This window comes from Phocoena sinus, chromosome 7 (assembly GCF_008692025.1).
Source record: "Phocoena sinus isolate mPhoSin1 chromosome 7, mPhoSin1.pri, whole genome shotgun sequence".
NCBI lineage: Eukaryota > Metazoa > Chordata > Mammalia > Artiodactyla > Phocoenidae > Phocoena > Phocoena sinus.
In genome coordinates this window covers 59517824-59541944 of record NC_045769.1, presented here as the reverse complement: position 1 = coordinate 59541944, position 24121 = coordinate 59517824, and the positions used below count along the sequence as shown (strand labels likewise).

At 35.5% G+C, this 24121-nt stretch overlaps 1 protein-coding gene across 1 annotated transcript in view; it reads right to left on the bottom strand.

Annotated features, from left to right (window-relative positions):
• OLA1 (Obg like ATPase 1) overlaps positions 1-24121 on the bottom strand; it is a 169558-nt gene that overhangs the window by 120729 nt on the left and 24708 nt on the right. Inside the window, 2 exon segments of the mRNA XM_032638235.1 lie at positions 18703-18830; positions 23930-24072. Coding sequence (XP_032494126.1) covers positions 18703-18830; positions 23930-24072 — 271 coding nt within the window.

Here is a 24121-nt window from a genome sequence, read left to right as displayed (position 1 = left end):
AATAATCCCACTCTTATTAAATATTTTGTTTTAGAAAATATAATTATTTTTCAAAAATATGTTAACATATAATGGGTTTATCACTGTTATTTTAAAATGCATTAAGAAGAAACTTTTTAGTCTTAGTTTTAATTTCTAATATGGTAAATACTGATTGATCTTAACCTACATAAACACAAGTTTTCGGTATATTTAATAATTTTAAGAATATAAAAGAGTCTTCAGACCAAAAAGTTTGAGAACTGCTGCTTTAGAGGTTATTAATCCCCACTCTTTTAAGGATAATTTTCCACCTTTCCATATGGAGACAAATGGCTGGAAAAATTGCATTCTTTTTTAAAAAAATGAATTTCTCTACGGGATATAAAGAGAGATAGCTGAGTGAGAAAGACTACAGCAGTTAGAAAAGGGAACCAGCATTCTTTGGACACTGTGCTGTTTCCAGACCTGGGGCAGGAAATAGAAGAGATAAGCCAGGAACATCCTTCATATCATACCAGATAGCATAAAACTATCAAAGACTACTAGTGTGGTATCAAAAGAGATCCAAAAAGTATCACCAATCACCTTTAGAGGATGCCAATGAACCATCTCACTATTGTGCCAACTTTATCCTAGGAAAATGCCAATATATCCCATTTTTTTGTATTCCACCCAAATGCCCAAGAGGGGGGGAAAAGCTTAAGTCAGAAAAGTGTTTCAATGGAATTCTTATTTAGTAAAAATAAGATCCTGTAACCTTTAAATACATTTTTTAAAATCCAGATAAAATACTGATACATTGATGCTAATAAACAGTAAGCATCCACTTTCCAACCGTACTTCCCTTACCATACATAAATCACCTTCAAAGAAACCCACACAAAACATCTATCTTTACGAACCAAGCAAAATCACAACTTCTCTGACTAAACGTGATCTCTCTTTCCCTCTGAACTCTATCCCTAAGAAGTGCTTGTGAACCTCAAAGTAATTACCATGAGTACTTTGTTCAAAATCAGAATGTGAAGATTTCCTTGAAATAACTAGGTTCTAAGGCAAAGGAGACTAAAGACTTGAAACATGGGACCATGAATGTTATAGTCAATTTAACTAAAAATGTACACAACACATGAGATAATGGTTAAAAGGAAGGGCTTTAGATCAAAGCCAGTTCTGCCATTTACTAACCTGAGTTATTTAACCTCTCTAATTGTTTCTCTAGTATGTAAAATGGGAATAGTAGTGCATACTTCAAGTAAACCTTGTGAAAAATTAAATGAGGTAACAGATGTAATAATAAAGCTTTCAGATGCTGCCTATAACATATTAATCCTCAATAAATAAAGCTTCTGGTAATAGTACTTGTAATTCTTCATGTTATGTAAAGGGAAAGAAAGGAGATGACAGGAAAATGCTGGGCAGAACAGTTCCTTCCACCACTGTCAAGGGATATCATCATCAGTCCAGTAAAGATTAGCTACCACTCTGCCTTAGCTGGTATGGGACAGTTATCAAAAATGATAGGAAAATACAATATATAAATATGTACATATATTTTCACAGACACCAGGGTTAAGCATACCATCTGAAATAACATTAACTTTGTTTCCTTCATTAATTTCCTAATAAAATATTACCTAACAAGTCATTTAGTGATGCTTATAACATAATCCTTCTATGTAAATACTCAGTCTAAATCTTCTATTTGCAAGTAAAATATGCCAGTCTCCTAATGCCTCTCAAGTCAAATGAAGCAAACTTTAAAATTCTCATCCACGAATTACAATGTTAGCAAAGAAAGGCTGACAAAAAGAACAAAAAGGGATTATAACAAAGAAGGATTAAAATTCAAATTATAGTCTGGTCTTAATTTACATCAAATTTAACTCAGAGATTAACCAAAAAACCCTGCCAAGAAAAGCAAAACAGGTACAAACCAATTCCCTGGTAAATTCCAGTGCGTTCAAGCTCCTCCATTCTCTTCCAACAACTGTTCTCTAGGAACAGTCCCACTCTTGGGGCTTCGCCAACTGTTTTCTTATCAAAGTCACTCAGCTTTTCCCCTTTACTCTCCATACGGTAAATAGTTACCATGTAATCTTATTTCACTGATTTATGTACACTTTAAGTTGTTCCCAATATACGCTGTACAACGGGTATTTACAGTTGGTTAAATGGGGTATGGTAATCTCTACAAAAAGCAAATTCAAGAAACCCTATTGAAAATCAACATGGCAATGGCTAGCAAGAAATGAAATGTAAAAGAAGTGTATCCTTTGATTCATTAATTTCTCTCCAATAAATATTTCTTAAGCAAATAATACAATAAAGGCAAAAAGACATGAATATTCACTCACTGAGAGTTATCTATCATAGAATAACTGAAAACATATTCAGTATCTAGGAAATGATAAATCATAGATCACTGACAATATTATCCTCTCATTAAAAATTATTAATATTAAAGCTATTCTAAAACAAGAAAAATATTTTATGATATAATTTTAAGCAATAAAATAGCTTTAGGAAGTAAACGTAGGGTAGCAATTAAAGTATGGGTTTTGCTAAAAATCTTCACTCTGCCACTCAGTAGCTGTGTGATTTTCCGAAGTTATTTAAACTCCCTGAGACTCAGTTTCCTCATTTCTAAAATGGGCTAATAAGATCTAACTCATAGGGTTCTTGGGAGAATCAAATGAGAGCACTGTAAAGCGCCTCCTCCTAACTCAATAAATTCCTTTCCCTATTACTCAACTGATTCCTTCCTATTAATACAACCATGAGTTTATAAATAGCAGATCATATCTAAATGGTGATTATAATAAGACTGGGGTTCTATATTTAAAATCATAACCTGCAGTAAAGTTCCTTAATGGGGCTTTATTTTCCTCAGTTCTTTAAAATAAAATATCAACACTTGGTCTGACTGTAACCCTTAATATACCAATGTTTCAATTGTTTTTAAAAATTGTATTCAAAATAATTTTAATTAGTTTTTTCCCAAACATTTTACTCATAATACACAAATCAGAATTCAGTCTGAATATACAAAAATGGAAAAAACAAATTAGGACAATGAGTGGAGTACATTCAACCCCCTACATTTTCACACTAAAGCTTTATTAAAATGTGAACAGTAAATTTAGTTGCGGGTGAGGGAGAACACTATTCTCAGAAAGCTATAAATTAATGTATAACCATTGTTTCAGTTCTATCCATCTGACACCCTGGCATACAAGAGAAGACCTTCACAACTGGCCTAAAGAGAAGGTGGACACAGTTGTCCCTTTCAACTCAGGGAAGGGGGAAGAGGAACAAAACCACCTTCACCTGACCCAACTCTTTACCTATGTGATGTGCAAAATATCTAACCGTCTGGTGGAACAACGGGGTCTTCTTTAGGTCCCAATGGCAAGAACTGAGTCAGTCAAATCCAGGCCAGCCAGGCAACGTTCCTTCCTCCCTCCTACATTGGGAGCAAGGACAGCAAAGACAGGGTTAGGGTGGGAGGAGAAGATGCACCAGGAAGGAGACGTCACAGACCTGAACAAGATAATTCCAGGTTCACGGGCAGCCTGGGGGTTCTGAGGAGACACCTTGACCTCACCAGTGGAGAGAAGAGGAATCTTCCAGTTCCAAAGGACTAGTGCTGCTACACAACCTACAGCCCTTAGAGGAAGCCCTGCCTTTCCCTCAACTGCCTCGGCTGGCAACCTGTAAGCTCAAAATTTTAAGTCACTGATGCAGGAAAACTGTATCAGGCCCACAATGAGTGGTTATGGGTGTCAATGTCAAATCTGCAGAGGGACAAGTTATGAGGAAACTGAAGACTCACACTGTGATGAAAAACAAGTGCTCATCTGATTTCATTCATGCAAGTCAAGTATAACAATGAATACACTGGTTTTCAAAACCAAATCAGTCTCAACCTTACATTTTTAACTTAACATAATGACAATGTTCTGACAACTAAGAAAAATGTGGTTCAAAATTTAATGTTTAAAAGATCAAGAGACTCTCCAGGACCTTAGAAGTTGCCCTTCCATCCCTGAGTGATTTCAACTCGTTAGTGAGAGAAGAGTTTTAAAAAGAATCCATATAGTTGCTATTTTGAGCAGAGGACAGGAAAGGAGACCTCTAAAACATGTTGGAAAAGACAATCTAGAAAAAAAATGAGAATGCCTCAAGCACCTAAAGTAGATATAAGACCACCATGAATATGAGGATATGTTCAAGCAATTAAATTGTAAACAGCTAGTAGATTACTGCATACAATATTACAATGTATACAATATTACAATGCAAACTAGAAGGAACTGTTTCCTACTGCTGCATTATTTCCACAGTAAACAGAAGTTGATTATTAGAATGCATTGTATTTGTAGATGAGAACCACTGCATAATTACTTAACCCATTGAATTTGTACCGAAGAAACAAAGGAAACATATGTTTTTTGGTCAGATTGTTTACTGCAATCCAATACTAGATTAATTTAATAAATACTGCTGAAAAAGAAAATTACAGGACCCAAAGGAAAAAAAAACCATTATTTTAGGATACAATCAAAGACAGCTTTATATTGGCAATTTGTGTTTAGGCAAAAATGCGTGACTCATTTTAAACTCTTAAATGACGTGCTTTTGAGGAAGGGGGGAGGTGGTCTCTTGAAAAACAGTAATTTATGTTTATGGTAATTAAAGGTGATTTACAAAACATATAAACACCTAACTTAACCTAAAAGGGGGGATGGCAATTAAATGAAAGCCTTTTCACCTTCTCATTTAGCAGTTCAATAAAGTCATAGTGCCTTGAGGGTTACAACTAGAAAGGCAACTTAAAACCTATTACTTCCATCAATGTTACCTTCATCCCTTTTTAGCAAACACAGGCAACAAAACTATAGTAGCCCTCTGGAATCTTACTGTTAAAGCTCTAAGCAATTTAGACGTATGAAATTTAAACAGATATAGAGTAACTGCAATACAAAACTGAGTGAAGACGCATCTGCCATTGACAACAAAGGAGAAAGGATAAGGCTTTTATTTTTCCTGGTCAAAAATTCTAACCATCTGCACAGAAATCATCTACATAGATTAATCTTAATTCTATCGCATAAGAACTTGTCTGTCCAGTTTGAGAAGGGTAAGCCCAAAAGAGAAGTAAAATCAGTCAAGGGCTTAAAATCATCCTGGGGTGTGGGGGAATGACAGACACACTTCCTAAGAATTATAAAACTGCAGAGATCTTTCAAAATAAAAAGAAATGACATCAAAATCGAACTACAATTAGCAATTATTCCCAAAATGGAAATATTCTACTTACTGAAGTAGACTCCTTTTTTTAAGGAAAATAAACATTGGAAAGTAAATTCAAATAGAAACTAAATTCCTCCCTGTAATCAGGAGAAGAAAATAAGCATATATCCTTTCAGATTTTAAAGAAAAGAAAAGAAATAGAGTGAAATCTGATAAAACCAAAACTGCCTTCTTACTAGAGATGATGGACGGGGGTGAGGATAAACACATAATTAACTTACAATTTTATGTGGACTATGGAATGACACTAATTTTTTTCTAAAGCACAAGTTTTTGTACCTAAATTGCATATAATTCAATCTATTTTAAGGGAATACTTTTTGATATCAAGTAGATGGCTACTGATTATATCTCAAACAACAATGGGCTGGCATGGCTAGCAAGGGTTTCCCTTTGCTTTGACAAATTAACAAAGGAATTTTGTTTAGATGAATGCACTGGGCATATTAAAACAACTGGTGTAAAGACAATAAAAATGTTAAGAACCTATTTAGAAGACTATGCTTCTTTTCCTATTATCATTCTTACTCTTGGGGGGAAAAAACCCAGATGAAATGAAATACTGAGCTCTCAATGAGCTCTCAATGACCTTAACTCAATCTTTTCATCGTTCAAAGCCCAGCTCAGGTTAGGGGGCCAATTCCTGGCTCTACTTGGCAAGGGCACAGATAAAGCTCCCACAGCCTCCCAGGGTAGAAGGAGGAAGATGGATAATATCGCCTTACCAAGAATACATGGAATGGGGGAAGAGATACCTGCACAAAAAGGAATTAGTTTGTTATTAGAACAAAAAGGTATAAAGGCAGTCCTGCCTTCCCCACAGCCTCCTCTTCTCCCCTCAACATACACACACACACACACACACACACACACACACACACACACACACACTTTCACTACATAACAGTAAGGTATCTTAGAAATGCACATTTTTTTTCTTACCCAAAATTTATTAACTTAAAGGTGACAGAGACAGTAGGATTTGTGGAAAACATGAAAGAAAAAGGGAGTGATGGAATGTGGAATTAGTATATAATGTAAACAAAATAAAATAAAACTGGAAAATCTTAGGTATTTTTACTCTATGAAATTCTTTCATTTCGTTTTCCTTCTAAATTACTTACAGGGGTTTTTTGTCTGCTAAAGATTCAAACAGAGAAAAATATTTTTGAAAATAATCAAAATTAATTTTCAGAACTACATTATCTTTCTTTTCTTTCAAAATAAAACCAGGCTTACAGGCTATTTTTCTAATTACGAAACAATACCTGGCCAGAATATATTTAGTTTGAGAACATTTATGACAACAGAAAGGCAGGAAAAAAAGCAGTGAAGGGCTTCCCTGGTGGCGCAGTGGTTGAGAGTCCGCCTGCCAGTGCAGGGGACACGGGTTCGTGCCCTGGTCCGGGAGGATCCCGCGTGCCGCGGAGCGGCTGGGCCCGTGAGCCATGGCCGTTGGGCCTGCGCGTCCGGAGCCTGTGCCCCGCGACGGGAGAGGCCGCAGAGGTGAGAGGCCCACATACCGCAAAAAAAAAAAAAGCAGTGAAAATTACTTATATTCCCTCTAACAAAATGTAACTATTGCTAGCATTTTTGCATATATTTTTGCAGATTTTCTATGTGTTTGTATTTTACTAAAAATAAGATCACATTATAAATGTTCTTTCGCAGTCTTATGTCTGCATGTAATAATATATGGTGATGGTATTTTCATTCAATGACCACAGTTACATTAACATTTTTAAAGACTGCAAAATATTATGCAGTATAGATGTTGTATAAATTATTTTTCTAACATCTTTATTGGAGTATAATTGCTTTACAATGGTGTGTTAGTTTCTGCTTTCTAACAAAGTGAATCAGCTATACACGTACATATATCCCCACATCTCCTCCCTCTTGCGTCTCCCTCCCACCCTCCGTATCCCACCCCTCTAGGTGGTCACAAAGCACCAAGCTGATCTCCCTGTGAAACGCAAGTATTTTTATGGCAGTACAGACCATACAAATATAATGTGTGGGAGCTCTCAATGAAGTACTTCAACAACAGAACCCACTAATTTAGCTACCTGAGAGTAAAATTCTTAACTAAATCATCCTGGCAGAACTAATTTGATTAGCCCAGCTTAAAAATCAAACATTTTACAGAGATGGCAGAAGATCACTGACAACTCCTGAACCACAGCATTCTAAGCCAAAGCCATCGTCTCCTTAATTTAATACAGAACTCCTGAGAATTTTATTTGAATCATTTGTGCATACCTTACATTGGTATTTAAATAAGAAAATTCCTCATGTTTTAAAAATCAGAGTAATACATGTTCACTTTTTAAAAAGCCAAGGATCTAAAAAGGAAAGTCACCCACCTCTCTCTCCATCCCAATTCTATTCTCCCAAAAACCTATGAACAGTTTGAGGTATCTCTTCAGATTTCTTTCTATGAATATAGTGTAGAGCTGAGCTATCTAATACTATAGCCACTAGCCACATGAGGCTAAAATACTTGAAATGTGGCTAGTCCAAACGGAGATGTGCTCTAAGTATAAATTACACACCAGATTTCAAAGACATGGCACCAAAAATATATCAATAATTTTTCATATTGACTACATGATGAAATAATATTTTTGATAGATTAAATATATGTTATTAAAGTTAATTTCACTTTTTACATTTTTAATGTGGCTATCAGAAAATTTTAATTAGATACGTAGCTCACATTATATTTCTATTGGTCAGCACTGGTACAAAGGCTAATGGTGCAGGTTTTGGAGTCAGACTTGCCTTACTGAGTGCTACTCCCAATTATACCATCTACCAGCTATGTAACCTTGGACAGATGTTCTAACCCCTCTGTACCTACTTCTGACGTGTTCTGAGAACTGAATGAAATTCCTCACAAAAACCACTTAGCACAGAGCCTGGCACATAGTAAGTACTTAATAATATTTCCTGGCAACAAAAGAATAAAACTATAACCTAATTCTTTTAAAATCACTATACAGCACCTGTCTCTTCAGAAAAGTCTCCAGTTATACCTGTAGGTCACTACTGTGCAGAGCAGGTAGTCTCTGAAAAACAATGTATACCAAGCACTTGAATTTTCTTTCTCTCTCTTTCACATACACACACACACACAAATACATGGATCTTGAACATGTTTACTATATAGATCCTAAACGCTTTTTTTTTTTTTTTGGCCACACCACGCGGCATGCAGGATCTCACTTCCCCCACCAGGATTTGAACCCACACCCCTTGCAGTGGAAGCAGAGTCTTAACCACCAGACAACCAGGAAGTCCCATAGATTCTAAACATTTAGATCTAAAAATGTACAAAAGCAGTGTGGTACTGGTGAAAACCTGGAAAGAAAAAAGGACTTAAAGAAGAAAGATGGGGGAGTTCCCTGGCATCCCAGTGGTTAGGGCTTGGCGCTTTCACTGCTGGGTCCAGGTTCTGTCTCTGGTGGGGGAACCAAGATCCCACAAGCCACGCCGCTCGGCCAAATAAAGAAAGAGAATAAGGATGGACTCTATGCGCAGTATACTAGCTATGTACCCTAGCAAAACTGCTTAGCCTCTCTCTCTCAGTATCCTCATCTGTACAGCTGGGATAACACCAATCCTGCAGAATTGTTAAGATTAAATAGAATAATATATTAGAAAGAATCGACCATAGTACCTAATTCATACTAGGTACTTAATAATCACTTCTCTTCTTCTGGAAATCAAAATAAAATGCCAAAACAATTCAGACAGGCTAGTAATGTTAATGCTGAAGTGCTTGCCATGCCATAACTGCCTGTTCATACCCTGAAGAGGTAGTTTAAAAACATGCTGGCTGCATAGTCATCCCAGGTTCCCTACATTTTATCCCTTTAACAAGCAACTGGAGAACAGAACTCTGGAAAGAACAGGGCACCACATACCCCATCCTCCCATCATCACTACCAACATAATACACGCACAAGCAAACACATACCAATTTAGCTGAAAATAATCAAGTTGCATTTGAAATTTTGTTTCCTATAACTATAAATGATTACATACTTTATAATTAGCAGTTCTATAAATCTGGACCTCCTATATGTTTCTAAATGGGGAACAAAACTGTCCCATACCTCAGAAAACAGAATCTTTGTTTCCAGTCTACAAGGTCTTATCTCTAAGTAGCTGCTGAGAAACTAACAAGTTTTATCTATAAACAGCTTGACAGTAGGTGCAACGATAGAGCCAAAGGTGCTGTCCTTCAGATAACACACAAACACCTTAGCTTCCTATTGAAAAATCACTTCAAAACTTCTAATGCCAGCTTTAAAAAGCTAAGGATTCAGTGAAATCAATAGCCTCGTCATGTTCAAAGCTTTAAAAATTTAACAATAGGAAGTTACATGGCTTCTAAAACAAGTCATACGGCTCACAAAACCCTAGAGAAAAAATTAATCATTTTTCTAAATAGAAAACCTGTTACAAGTTACTGCATGTATATGAATTTTAAAAGAATTTGCTTCCCATAATATTGTCGCTGTTTCCCTATTCTGTACTGAATCTTTGGCAAACAGTTTTATTTGAAGAGACTCCTGTTTATGTGAGATGTAGGAAAAGCCTATCCCTTCTTCACAAAGTCTCTCAAATTTGCTTTACCTTCAACTGCCACTGACACTGGATTTCAGTTTTCTGAAATCCAGTCCTCATTATTTCCTTCATGAAATACTATAAAAACCTCCTGGCAGTTCTTTTTGTCCCAAACTTCTTCCCACTAAAATCTGTTCAGAATGTGTTCATACATAGTTGATAGAGCATCAACTCTGTTAACTAAGTGACATAATCCTGCATATTACCCATGAAGTGGATAAAATCAAAATTTCTAACTTAACAAAACTACAAATTATCAATATCGATATACCCGATAGGGATGAATCTCACAGACATTATGGCGAGAGAAAGGGGGAAGACACAAAAGAATACAGAATGTGTGATTACATTTATAAGAAGTTCAAGAATAAGCAAAACTAATCAATGATGATATAAGTCAGAACAGTGATTACCCTGAGTGGGGAACTGACTGGGAAGGGTGACAGAAACGTTCTCTACCTTGATCTATGTGGTCGTTACACAAGTGTATATACATGTACAAAATGCATCCAGCTATGCACTTCAGATTTGTGCATTTTATACTTTACTGTATCTATTTTCTATCTCAAAAAAAATAATGGGAAATCAACTAGAAGAAAACAGTTGTGAATATTTACCTGATTATGAGAAGGATAAGAACTTTCTAAGTATAAAGGTAATAGAAGAAATCAAAGGAAAAGACTGATAAAAGTATTTTCACGAAGATGACACATATAATATATCCCCATGTGTCTGCATTGTATGAACAAACTCTAGAACAGAGATCAGCGAACTAAGGCTTGTGCCCTATTTTTGTATGACCTTAGAGCTAAGAATGATTGTTACACTTTTTGAAGTGCTGCAAACACACACAGACACAAAGAACATGCAACAGAGCAAAATGTTTACTATCTGCCCCACTAAAGAAAAAAATTCCCGAAGCCTTGCTCTAAAAAATAACACAAGAAACTAATAAATGCCTCACTTATAAAGGCAAGACAGAGGAATCAGAATGTGAGTAGGAAAAAGATTTCTCAATGTATACCCCAATGTTACATCAATTTTCTTTTTGAACCATGTAAATGTTTTACCTATTCCAATATATGACCTATCTAAAATTATTCAAAAAATAAAAAAATTAAAACACTATTATCCCCTTGGAGATAAAGGAGGAGAATTTGGATGTATCTGATAGAATTTTAAGTGTATATACCCATTGGCCTAGTAATTACACTTCTAGGCATCTCTTAGAGAAATACCCAGACATGTACCAAAAAAAACCAAAAAAAACCTGTATAAGAATTCCATTAGCAACATTCTCTGTTTAAAAAAAAAAAAAGTCAGAAATGATAATGCCCATACATTATGCTAAGTGAAATAAGTCAAAGAAAGACAAATATTGTATGATCTCACTTACATGTGGAATCTAAAAAAGCCAAACTCGAAACAGAGAGAGTAGACTGGTGGCTACAGAGAGTAGACCCCAGGGGCTGGGGTGGGGGAAATGGGGAGATGCTGGTCAAAGGGTACAAACTTCCAGTCACAAGATGCCTAAGTTCTGGTATCTAATGTAAAGCATGGTGACTATAGTTAACAATACTCTATTGCATGCTTGAAAGATGCTAAATGAATAATCTTAAATGTTCTCAACACACACAAAAAATGTTAATTATGTGATGTGATGGATGTGTTAACTAACCGTACTGTGGTAATCATTTCACAATATATACATATATCAAATCATCACGTTGACAATGTTATATGTCAATTATATCTCAATAAAGGTGGGAAAATAAATAAATGCCCACAAATAGGAAGTACTAATTCAATAAACTCTGGTACTTTCATACTGTGGACAATGGTGCAGCAGTTAAAAAATAATAAAGCAGGGGGCTTCCCTGGTGGCGCAGTGGTTGAGAGTCCGCCTGCCAATGCGGGGGACGTGGGTTCGTGCCCCAGTCCGGGAGGATCCCATATGCCACGGAGCGGCTAGGCCCGTAGCCATGGCCACTGAGCCTGTGCGTCTGTGCTCCGCAATGGGAGAGGCCACAACAGTGAGGGGCCCGCGTACGGCAAAAAATAAAAAAATAGTAAAATAATGAAGCATGAAACAAGCCAGTCACAATAGGATAAATATGGTATGATTCCATTTATATGAGGTACCTAGAGTAGTCAAATTCAGAGACAGAAAGTAGAACAGTGGCTGACAGGGGCTGGGGGAAGAAGGAATTGGAAGTTACAGTTTAATAGGTACAGAGTTTCAATTTGGGAAAATGAAAAAGTTCTGGAGATGGATAGTGGTGATGGGTGCACAACATGTGAATGTACTTAACATCACTGAATTGTACACTCAAAAATGGTTAAAACTGCAAATTTTATGTTATGAACACTTTACCACAATTTTTTAAAATTTGTAATTAAAAAAATGTAGAAATTAAAAATCTAAGTTCACAAGAAAAACAATGGAGCAGCATTAAAAATAACAGTCTATATGCACTCACACAGAATGATCGTTTATTTAAACTCCAAAATAATTCTTTAAGTACAGTATTACAATCCCCATTTTACATGAGAAAACTGAGGTTCAAAGACAAGGTGTTACTTTTTCACAGTTACACAGCTAGAAAGTAAGAACTGACAGTTACACTCAAGTTTGATTCTAAAACCCACATTCGTTCCACTTTACTCTAGGCACTAGACTGAAATGGCAGAAAAATAAAATAGTTGCTTTATGCTAACATGATTCTGATTTATTTTCCCTTTCATTATTATCTTTAATGTCATTTAAACAGCAACTAATTTTTAACAGACCACTTTGAAAAGTACATCCTGAACGTCATACCTCTGCGTTTCTGCTTCAAAGTGAATGAAGGCTAGTTTTTTTGGTTCATAAAAAAGCTAACTCAGCTTATGTGAATAACTAACTTATTAAGGAAATGTGGATAGTTTGCTTCAAAAAACTTTTAAAATAAACAAACACGGTATTTAGCTTTTTAAAACAAAATCTTCATAACAAAATTTTCCATAAAAGTGATATATACTAAGTATAATGGGTATCTGTTTTGTTTTCAAAAGCAGTTAATCCATTAAGTAATTTTTAGAATGTTAATTTCTATTTATTTTTTCCCAAACACTGGAAACTGTTATTTTTCTTTCTCGATGACATGATCAAGTAAGGAAAACCAAAAGCAAAAACAAAAAAAAAAAAGGAAAATTATGAATTCATAAAGAATTTCTGTTCTATAGCTAATACATATAACTAGCAATGTATAACATACCCATATCTAGTCAGAGTTGTTTATCCAAAATCATAGGTGCCACACGGCAAAAGTATGGAGAAATTCCCACTTTTTAAAAGTTTTTAGTTTTTTAAATCATGCAAACCATTAAAAAAATGTTCTGTATGGTTCAAGAAACCTGAAAAGCAGTCAGCTGAAGAGTAACACATCTGGATCAAGAAATAATTTCTGCAGAATTTCAAAAGTTCAAAATACTTTGGGAAAGGGGGAATAATTAAGTAGGAAGATGATTATTTAGAACATCATCAACATTCAAAAACAGTTTGACACTTAGACCAAAGAAAGGAATATATACCTCAGATAAATAACTGCAGGCACATGAAAAAATGCTCAACATCGCTAATTATTTGAGAAATGCAAATCACAACTACAATGAGGTATCACCTCATTCCAGTCAGAATGGCCATCCTCAAAAAGTCTACAAATAATAAATGCTAGAGAGGATGTGGAGAATAAGGAACCCTCCTACACTACAGGTGGAAATATAAACTGGTACAGCCACTATGGAGAACAGTATGGAGGTTCCTTAAAAAACTAAAAGCAGAGTTACCATATGAACCTGCGATCCCATTCCTGGGCATATATCTAGAGAAAACCATAATTTGAAAATCTACACGCACCCCGATGTTCATTGCAGCACTATTTACAATAGCCAAGACATAAAAACAACCTAAATGTCCATCAACAGATGAATGGATAAAGAAGATATAGTGTATAGTATCTATGTATATATATATATATATATATATATATATATATATATACACACACACATGTATGTGTGTGTGTGTACACACACACACACATACACACACACACACACACACAATGGAATATTACTCAGCCATAAATAAAGAATATTGCTATTTGCAGCAACCAACATGGATGGACCTAGAGATTATCATACTAAGTGAAGTTAAGCCAGACAGAGAAAGACAAATATCATATGATATTGCTTATATGTGGAATCTTAAAAAAAAAAAAAGATACAAATGAACTTATTTACAATACAAAAATAGACCCACAGATAACAGAGCAATGCAAAAAGTTTCTAAAACCAGGGATTGTGAGACCAAAGCTATAGTTACGTGAATTTTACACCAAGAATTTTCAAACTGTTAAATGTTGCCTTTATGTTGGAAATAAATGTCTTCAGAAACTTGAAAAAAAAAAAAAAAAACCACAGACATAGGAAACAAACTTATGATTACCAAAGGGGAAGTGGGGTGGGGGGAGAGGGATAAATTAGGAGTTTGAGGTTAACATATACATAAAACAGATAACCAACAAGGACCTACTGTATAGCACAGGGAACTATACTCAATATCCTGTAATAACCTATAAGGGAAAAGAATTTTAAAAAGTATATATATATATACACACACACACATATATATATACATGTATATATGTACGTATAACTGAATCACTGTGCTGTACACGTAAAACTAACACATTATAAATCAACTATATTTCAATAAAAAATTAAAGAAATTTAATGAGACCTCAAAAAAACTTTAAAAATACAATAAAACAAAAGTATGAAAAAAAACATTAAAAATGCAACTCAACTGAATAACTCCTGTAAACACTTTAATCTGCCTCCCTGCCCCAAGTCTCCATTCAAAACTTTATACTTAAGTCATCAGAGAAGAAAATCCTTAATATAGTGGACATGGTGAATCCCCAGCTACCTCCCAGGATCTTTTCCATCACTTCTACTCCTTGTTATTAATCCTATCCACGCTGACAATTCCTTCACTGTGCTAGGGCCTTTGAAACAAGCCATTTACTCTGAATAATCAATCTCTCCTTCCCTCCTGCTGCTAACTTATTAGCCCTCACCCAACCTTGACTCTCAGCAAAATCATCACTTCCTCAAGGTAACACCCCACACTCACACACACACATACTGTCTCTGTTCTCTGTACGCAATTGGAGAATGACATCTAGTGTTCATGTGACCATTTATTCAATGTCTGTCTCCTCCACTGGACTGTAAACTCCATAAAGGAGGGTCATTTTCTTTTTACTCACCATTACATCCCTTAGAATCTAGCACACTAAAAAGAGAAGCTCCACAAATAATGTGTCAAATGAATAAAACAGAGTGGTCTAAAGATTCAAAGTCATTAAGAGGTACAAACAACTAGGTATAAAATAAGTAAGTTACAAGGATGTAATGTACAGTACAGGGAATATAGTCAGTATTTTATAATATCTTTATATGAAGTGTAATACATAAAAATATTGAATCACTATATTGTACACCTGAAACTATATTTTGTAAGTCAACTATACTTCAATTAAAAAAAGAGTGCTTGTTAAAATAACTAGATTTAAAAGTTAAAAAAAAAAGATTTAAAGCCAACAAACCTGTCAGAATAACTATTTACATTTAAAACAAGTATAAATTTTTGATGCAAGGTATATATTTACATCCATCTAATAACCAAGGGAAATAAACAAGGTGAGGGGAAAATTAACCTTTAAGAATCAAACTAACGGAGAGAAACATAACATTAATAAATTAAAACTCTAATAACCACAACTTACCATTAAAAATTTTTTCTCTCTGTTTTCAGAAGTTCTAACGAAAAGCTTTACAGTGCCCTGAACACACTAATACATATCATCCTACACTGTCCCTTTCCTTACTAGTTTAAACCAACTGTATAAAACAAAAATAGATGACTTCCCTGGTGGCACAGTGGTTAAGAATCCGCCTGCCAATGCAGGGCACACCGGTTCGATCCCTGGTCTGGGAAGATCCCACATGCCATGGTGCAACTAAGCCCGTGCGCCACAACTACCGAGCTTGTGCTCTAGAGGCTGCGAGCCACAACTATCGAGTCCACGCGCCACAACTACTGAAGCCTGCATGCCTAGAGCCCGTGCTCCGTAACAAGAGAAGCCACTGCAATGAGAAGCCCTCGCACCACAACAAAGAGTAGCCCCCACTTGCCGCAACTAGAGAAAGCCCGTGCGCAGCAATGAAGACCTAATGTAGCCAAAAGTAAATTAATTAATTAATTTTTAAAAATAGAGAAACTAAAAGATATTAACATAAAAAATGGATTTTTCACACCAAAATTAAAATGAAGTAAAGAAATAAGACAAGTTTCAAACATGCTAATAATAAGCAAATAAGTAAACAATTCACAAGTACGTCTTTTTTTAAGTCCAAATACAATAATGTAATTACACATTTATTAACATAATTAATCAATATCTGTTTCCACCACTAGACTAGAAGCTTCATAAAACGAGAAAATGTATTAGATTCTGCTACCCACTATATATTTCCAGCACCCAGAACAGAAAAAACATTTACTATTTAATTACTAAATATTAAATAAACAACAAATGAACTGCATTTCTGGTGACTTTAAGAAGTTTGAAGAAAATAACCTTTATAAAGAGTAATATTAAAGATAAAATTTTATTTCACACTCATATTTAATAACCAGTTGAAGATGAAAATATACCATAATTTAGAATTAAAGAATTCTCACTTTTCATAGCTTCAAAGTAATCACTTTATCCTTTTATTCTCTTCAAGTCTTTTTTATTGCCTGTAATTCTACAAAGGTTTTTAAAAAATTCTTGTTATAAATGTATCATTCTGTGTTCTGTGCACTATACAATAATATATACTGTATTTCATCAATTCTAAGGTGCATATTTTCACAGTTTAACATATTTGAAATCAATCACTACAAGAAAGCATGTTACCTAGTTTAATTGGATTTTTTTCCCTTTCTTAACAACAATATCTTTAGCCTGAATGAAATACCATAAAGTATGTATGCTCCTAACCAAATTCATTTTTCCCCTAAAGGTTAGAAAAACATATAAGATGAATATTATACAAGAGACAACAAAACCAAAGACTTTATTACATATATGAATGGTTTCAGGCTATTCTCAGGAACTTATCATCACCCGAAACTGCTCCAGCTCTGAAAATTTTAAGTCAAATATCCCTCTCAACCACACACCCGCTTACAGCCAACATACCTGTTCCTGAACCTCATCAGGAAATAGATCCTTCCACTTTTCAGTCCTTTCCTACCTTCACTGCTACCCTATGGTAAGCTCTATCCCACACATCAGTTCAATCACTCACACCCCAACCTTCAGTTCTCTTGCCCCCCATCCTCCTGTCATACCTGCCCTATCAATACTACTTACTTAAAGACATCCCTATCTGGATGTCCCAGGTACACATTCAAAAAACTGTCCCAAACTGAACTCTTTGACTCTGCCAAGACTTGCTGCTCCTTCTGTATTTAACATCTCAGTGAGTAGCATCAAGAGTCATTCAATTGGCCCAGTCCAGAAACCCAGTTGTCACACTTGATTCTACCTCTCTTTGAAACTCTCACATCAGTCACCAGAAACCAGTGAAAAAAACAAACTGTCAGGAAAACAGAGGCTCCCGCCAATGTACAGACATTAGGTAACACTACTCAACATAACTGAAACCCCACACACACAAACATATAACCTTATTCTTTGCCTACATTCCAAACCCTTCCAGAAGGTGTCTCCAAACCTTCATCCAAGTAAAGCTACCTAGACTAGTGCTTCTCAAACTACCTGTTATTGGCTTTTGTAAAATACAATAAAAATGAATTACTAGGCAAATGAATTTTTAAAAAGACATACATAAATACTAGCACAATATTTTAATTAAATTCAAATGCCCAAAAAATTACTCAAACTTTCTAAATGCTCACTCTCAATTGCTTATAGTTATCTGCCAAGGGCCAGTACCAAACAAAAGCACTGAACCAGACCCCACCTCTAATTTATGTTTCCTTCGTTTGCTCATTCTAATATTATTAATATTATTACCATAAAGTACAGTCTTGACCTGAGCCTTAACCTAAAACTTTCTATTTTGTCAGAGAATTACTATGTTCTTGGTTCACTTCTACAGTCAAAAGAACACAAACCAACATATAGCTCTACTTATTTTCTCTCTTTGCTTTATATCCCTCTCTCCATCAAGGACTAGCTGATCTATAGTCTCTCCTTAATCCTTTCATCTTTAGTAAATAACCTGGATGATTTTCTTTCCTCTGAAATAATGGTATCCCCTCCTCTATCAATTCTGCCTTTTCAACACATGGAAAAGCAAAAATGCAGACAAATTCCACAAGTTAAGAAAATTTCAAAATGCCTTTACAATCAACAAAAGTAATTCTGCATAAAAACACTTTTCAATGGGTCTAATCCAGAATGGGATAAAATTCAATTACAAAATGACAGCAACACAGCATATACTTACTATGGAATAAGCCTTCTCATATGGAGATGATACTTAATCACATTAAGTCACAATCAACAGACAAGTCCACAATTCACCTTGTGAAGCTAAGCAAACCTTATTTTATTAATTATTTATTAATTTTACTTTCACAATAATGGAAAGAAAACACAGATCATAATGAAATCAATCAATTAAATAAACAACTGTACTTACGTGTTAGATGAAAGATTCCATCACAGGCACTAATATGAGATAAAAAGGCATTTCCCAGGCCTTGCCCATTGTGAGCTCCTTTCACAAGGCCAGCAATATCCACTACATTTAGAAAAGCAGGAATTTTGCTGAAAAACAAAAGATGATCTTAATATAAAATAGTACTAAGAACCTGTTTATTAACCAAATGGCTTTCCCAAACATGTTACATGAATTAATTCTTTCCTTTCTAGAACAATGTTTATTAGACTCTCAAATGAATAAAACAAATTTAAACAAGAAATAATCTTTTAAAATATTAGGACTTTCTGGGGCTTCCCAGGTGGCGCAGTGGTTGAGAGTCCGCCTGCCGATGCAGGGAACATGGGTTCGTGCCCCGGTCCGGGAAGATACCACATGCCACGGAGCGGCTGGGCCCATGAGCCATGGCCGCTGAGCCTGCGGGTCCGGAGCCTGTGCTCCACAACGGGAGAGGCCACAACAGTGAGAGGTCCGCGTACCGCAAAAAAACAAAACAAAAAAACATTAGGACTTTCTTACCTAGGAAAATGAAGGGAAAACATTTTAAAGCAGAACAGATGTTTTTATTGTTACTCTAAAAACTAAAACTCATATCATTAATTTTATTATACTGGCACATGCACACATACACAAAAGCAGAGAACATTTAAAGAGTATACTGATACAAGTCAAGGTAATCATCATAGAATGAGCCAACGTACTCAACAGATACTTTGTGCCAGGAACTGGACTAAGTGCTTTACATGTATTATCATTCCAAAGTTCAACTTACTCTATAAGATGGGTGTTATTTATTAAACCCACTTTACAGATGAAGAAATTAAGCCATAGAGGAGTTAAGAAATCTATTGCACACAGGATCACTCAGCTAATAGTGACAAAACTGCTATTCAAATATAGGATATCTGGGTTTGCATTTAATCACCATATAGGTTTTACAGCCCCAAAATGCATGTAATGATGTGAACCAATCGTCAGCATAGTAATAACGCAGTTGTTAACAGCAACAGAATTAGACACAGTAAAGTAACAGTTAACACAAATTAGAAAACAAGAAAACCAGTCAGCCATGTAGAAATGGAGATTACAGCATATGAGTAAATAAAGCTACTTTCAATGTCATATGACAAAGGTGTACGGTATATGCATTTATGTATCCTTTGTCAATTTTCAGAGTACTCATTTTTCAGAATGTCAATTTTATTACATGATAAAATACAACATAAAAGTTCCACAAGGGCTTCCCTGGTGGTGCAGTGGTTGGGAGTCCACCTGCCGATGTGGGGGACATGGGTTCGTGCCCCGGTCCGGGAGGATCCCACGTGCCGCGGAGCGGCTGGGCCCGTGAGCCTTGGCCGCTGAGCCTGCGCGTCCGGAGCCTGTGCTACGCAGTGGGAGGGGCCACAGCGGTGAGGGGCCCGCATACCGCAAAAAAAAAAAAAAAAAAGTTCCACAAAATGCTTTCCTATTATCTGCATGGAAACTGAGTCTTTTTAAAATAACTGTTCTATAAAAAATTTTTATACAAATAGAAATTACTTCATAACTGGTACCAGCAAATCCACAGAAAACATACATAAGATGGGGTTAAGTTTTTGGTGACTACTGTGGTTGCCTCTCCAGCATCCTTTGCCCCTTCTCTTGATGACTATTGACTGTCATTTGGCTAGCCATACCTCGCCAGTGTAGCCTGGAGCTTTGAAAAAGCTGGCTCTACACCTAACTCTAGAAGGGGGCATGTAGCTTGGGCCTATACTAAGCAGCTTAATCTCATTCCCTAGGCACAATTAATGATTCTAGGACCTCTGCCTTGTCCCATTTGCCTAGAAAGGCTTAAGGAGAGATTTGCCAGAGAGGGTTAAGAGGATTCTTGAATAGAAGATCATCAGTCCTCTGACAGGGCTTCTAGAAGCAAACCCCTCTTCCTTCACTCTGAACAAGGATGAGAAAGTATACAGTTCCAAGATTTGAGAGTTCCAAATGATTTAATCATTTGAGATGACCAAAGGGGAAGGCGATCTTATGATCAAGCTGATAAAGTAAGTAAAATGGAGAGGGGAACAAAGCCAGGTCCTTGATGACACAACTGAGGTGCTGAAACCAACATAAAATACCATGCTATCTGTTACTAACTCAATAAATCAATTTTTAAGTCCATATGTTAGGTGCAACCAAACTCATCTAAATAATATAATTTCTAACAACTAAAACATATCACCCATATCATAAATATAAAGTACAGTAGCATAGATATGAGAGGAAAGGTCCTGAAGTTGAAGAAAGAAGCCTGGGGTTCTAGCCCTGGTTGACGTTAACTATCTGTATGACCTTGAGCAAATCATTTCACCTTTCTGGGCTTCTGTTCCTTTTATAAGGAAACCACACAGCACAATCTATAGCTCTGAGATTCTGTTTTCTAATGAAAATGAGCTTCTTAATTCTGATTCTTGATTTAAGGCCAGGATAAAGGTTTAAACCATTAATATCATATCTCAAAAAATAAAATCTTGAGCCCTAATTCAAAGATTTTCTATATACTGTACCAATGATTTTAAGACTACTTTATGTTTTTAGACCTTATGAAACTTTCTTGTGATTAAAATAAGGTTAAAAATCTTTTTAATCACTATGATATAATGAACACAGAATACCAAAAACATTTATAAGTCTTTCTTCAATAGAAACAAATGAAAATGATGAGGAGGATTTTTCTTCCATCAAAAAAACAAACAAAAAACCTGGAATCTTGCAATATAACAGATAAGTTTGGGGTTGCAAGAAGAAAAACTATGAATTACTGTCAATTCTTCCTTATTTGCTTGACCACAAAGAGGACAAAATTAAGTTATGGAAAAAATGAAGATGGGTTCCCATTCAACTTTTGTATTTCCATAAAGGCGTTTAATCAGTGTTTACCAGTAAAGCAAAAGAAATTTTGAGAAATTAATTCCCTCACTGCCTAAAATTTCAATAAATTTGAAGCCCATGAGCTTTATTATTGATTTTTTTTTTAATAACATGACATTTCTTTATTTATTTGGTTGCATTGGGTCTTAGCTGTGGCAGGTGGGCTCCTTAGCTGCAGCTCACGGGCTCCTTAGTTGCGGCATGTGTGTCCCTTAGTTGTGGTAGGCGGGCTCCTTAGTTGCAGTAGGCAGGCTCCTTAATTGTGGCATGCGAACTCTTAGTTGCGGCATGCATGTGGGATCTAGTTTCCTGACCAGGGAGCAAACCCAGGTCCCTTGCACTGGGAGCTCGGAGTCTTAACCACTACACCACCAAGGAAGTCCCTCCAAGAGCTTTACTATTGTTGTTGTTCTCTTCACGTCTCTGGAGAATTTCAGCAATGTCACATGACCACACAGCCCCTCAGTGGCAAAGGCTCACACAAGGAGAGAGTCAGAGTGGGCAGAGAAGGCAGTACAACAGCAGCTGTGGCCTGGACAAGGAAGGCATCTGGGCAGGACAGCAGCCCAGCAATAGGCAGGGCCCAAGCCAGGAGAGTGTCCAAAACTGGGCAACAACCTGGTGGGTTCAAGGAATTTGCAACTATAAAGGGATTGAGCAAATAAGCACATTATGGGGACAACTGGAGAAAACTAAATGGAATCTGTGAATTAGATGATAATATTAGATCATTGTCAATGTCCTGATTATGATGGTTTACTGTGGTTATGTAGGCGAGTGTCTATACTTAGCAAATACAAACTGAAGAATTAAAGTGCAATGTGGCATCATGTCTGCAAGTTATTTTCAAAGGTTCAGAGAAATTTGAGTGAAAGGCATACAAACATTCTACATATAATTTTGCAGCTTTTATATAAAATTGAAATCATTTAAAAATAAAAAGTTTTTAAAAAGGATTCAGAAGTCAGCTTGAGGAGCCAATTTGAGGGATATAATTTGAGCTATATCCAATGACTGTGACATATTATAACCAAGTGAGTAACACTGATATGAATGAATAAATGAAAACAAGAAAGCTCTTCTTACAGCAGAATGTCAACTAATAAATGAAGAAGAAATGGTGGAATTACAAAATCATATGTGACAATCATCACAGTAATAATTAATTCATAAAAAAATCAATAGATGCTAAAAACTAGAGGATGAAAGTAAGAGAAGTAAATAAATTTGGTATATATTCTGTAGTTAGAACTCATAGGAATTGCTGATAGGTTGGATGTAGGGGTGAGGAAAGAAAAGAATCAAGGATAGATCTTGGGCTTTAACTTAAGCAACTGAAGAAATAATAGTACTATTTATTGAATTATAAACGTCTTGAGGAAGAACAAATTTGACATAGGCAGGGTGAAATCAAGAAGTCCATTTAGGACATGTAAAATCGGAGGCACCTGTTTAGCCTTCTAAGTGTCAGTGTCAAGCAGGCAGTTAGATATACATCTAGAGTTCAACAGAGTTCAGGGCTGGAGACAAAAATTTGGGATTTATCACCACATTCAAAATAGTGAGAAACTAAAAGCAAACTAAATTCTCAATAATAGGGAAATGGTAAATAATCTGTGTACATTCATATAACATAGTACTAAACATTATATTAGAAATTATTATTTAAATCTGTACTTTTTAATCTAGAAAAATATTAACGATACCCCAAGTAAAAATATATCAAAAGTATGGAAGGATCTACCTCAAAAGTATTTATATCTATTATATCAAGGTAGAAGTATAGGTGATTTTTTACTCCTCTCTTTATACATTTCCATATTGTCTGAACTTCCTACAATAAAACTGTATTATCTTACTTTTTCTAATTAAAGATATAATACATGCTGTTATAAAAACTTCAGAGAGAACTACAAGAAATGAAGAAAAAAATGACCTAAAAATCCATTCCCCAGAGATAACCATCAATTAGTTTGTGATCTTCAGTTCATACGTTTTTCCTATGAATACACACATACATGTATCATTTTACATGAATGGAATCACATAATACAGACTAATTACGCCTCTACTTCACACTCCCCAGAAAAAAATAACTTCAATGTTAACAATGGATGTATCCTCCTCACCCTTCTCCAGGTTCTAGGTTACTTTTATAATCACCCAAAACAATATGCTACATTAATTTTGAAATAAACAACACAACACTTCTACATAATTTTAAATATATCACTTATATATATTTACTCAATCTATACAGGGCCAACCACATGAAGAATGGCATAAAGATTCTTCTTACCTTGCTGGTTTGTGGTACTGGCAAAGAAAGTCAAACCTTTCATCTGGCACAGGTACTCTGCTCTCATTAGGATCAATAGTGCAGAATGGGAAGTTTTCTGCTGAAGCTTGACTATTGGTTAATACATTGAAGAAAGTAGATTCCTAAAATGAATAAAAACAATTTCAATCAATTCTTAGGCTAACACTGAGA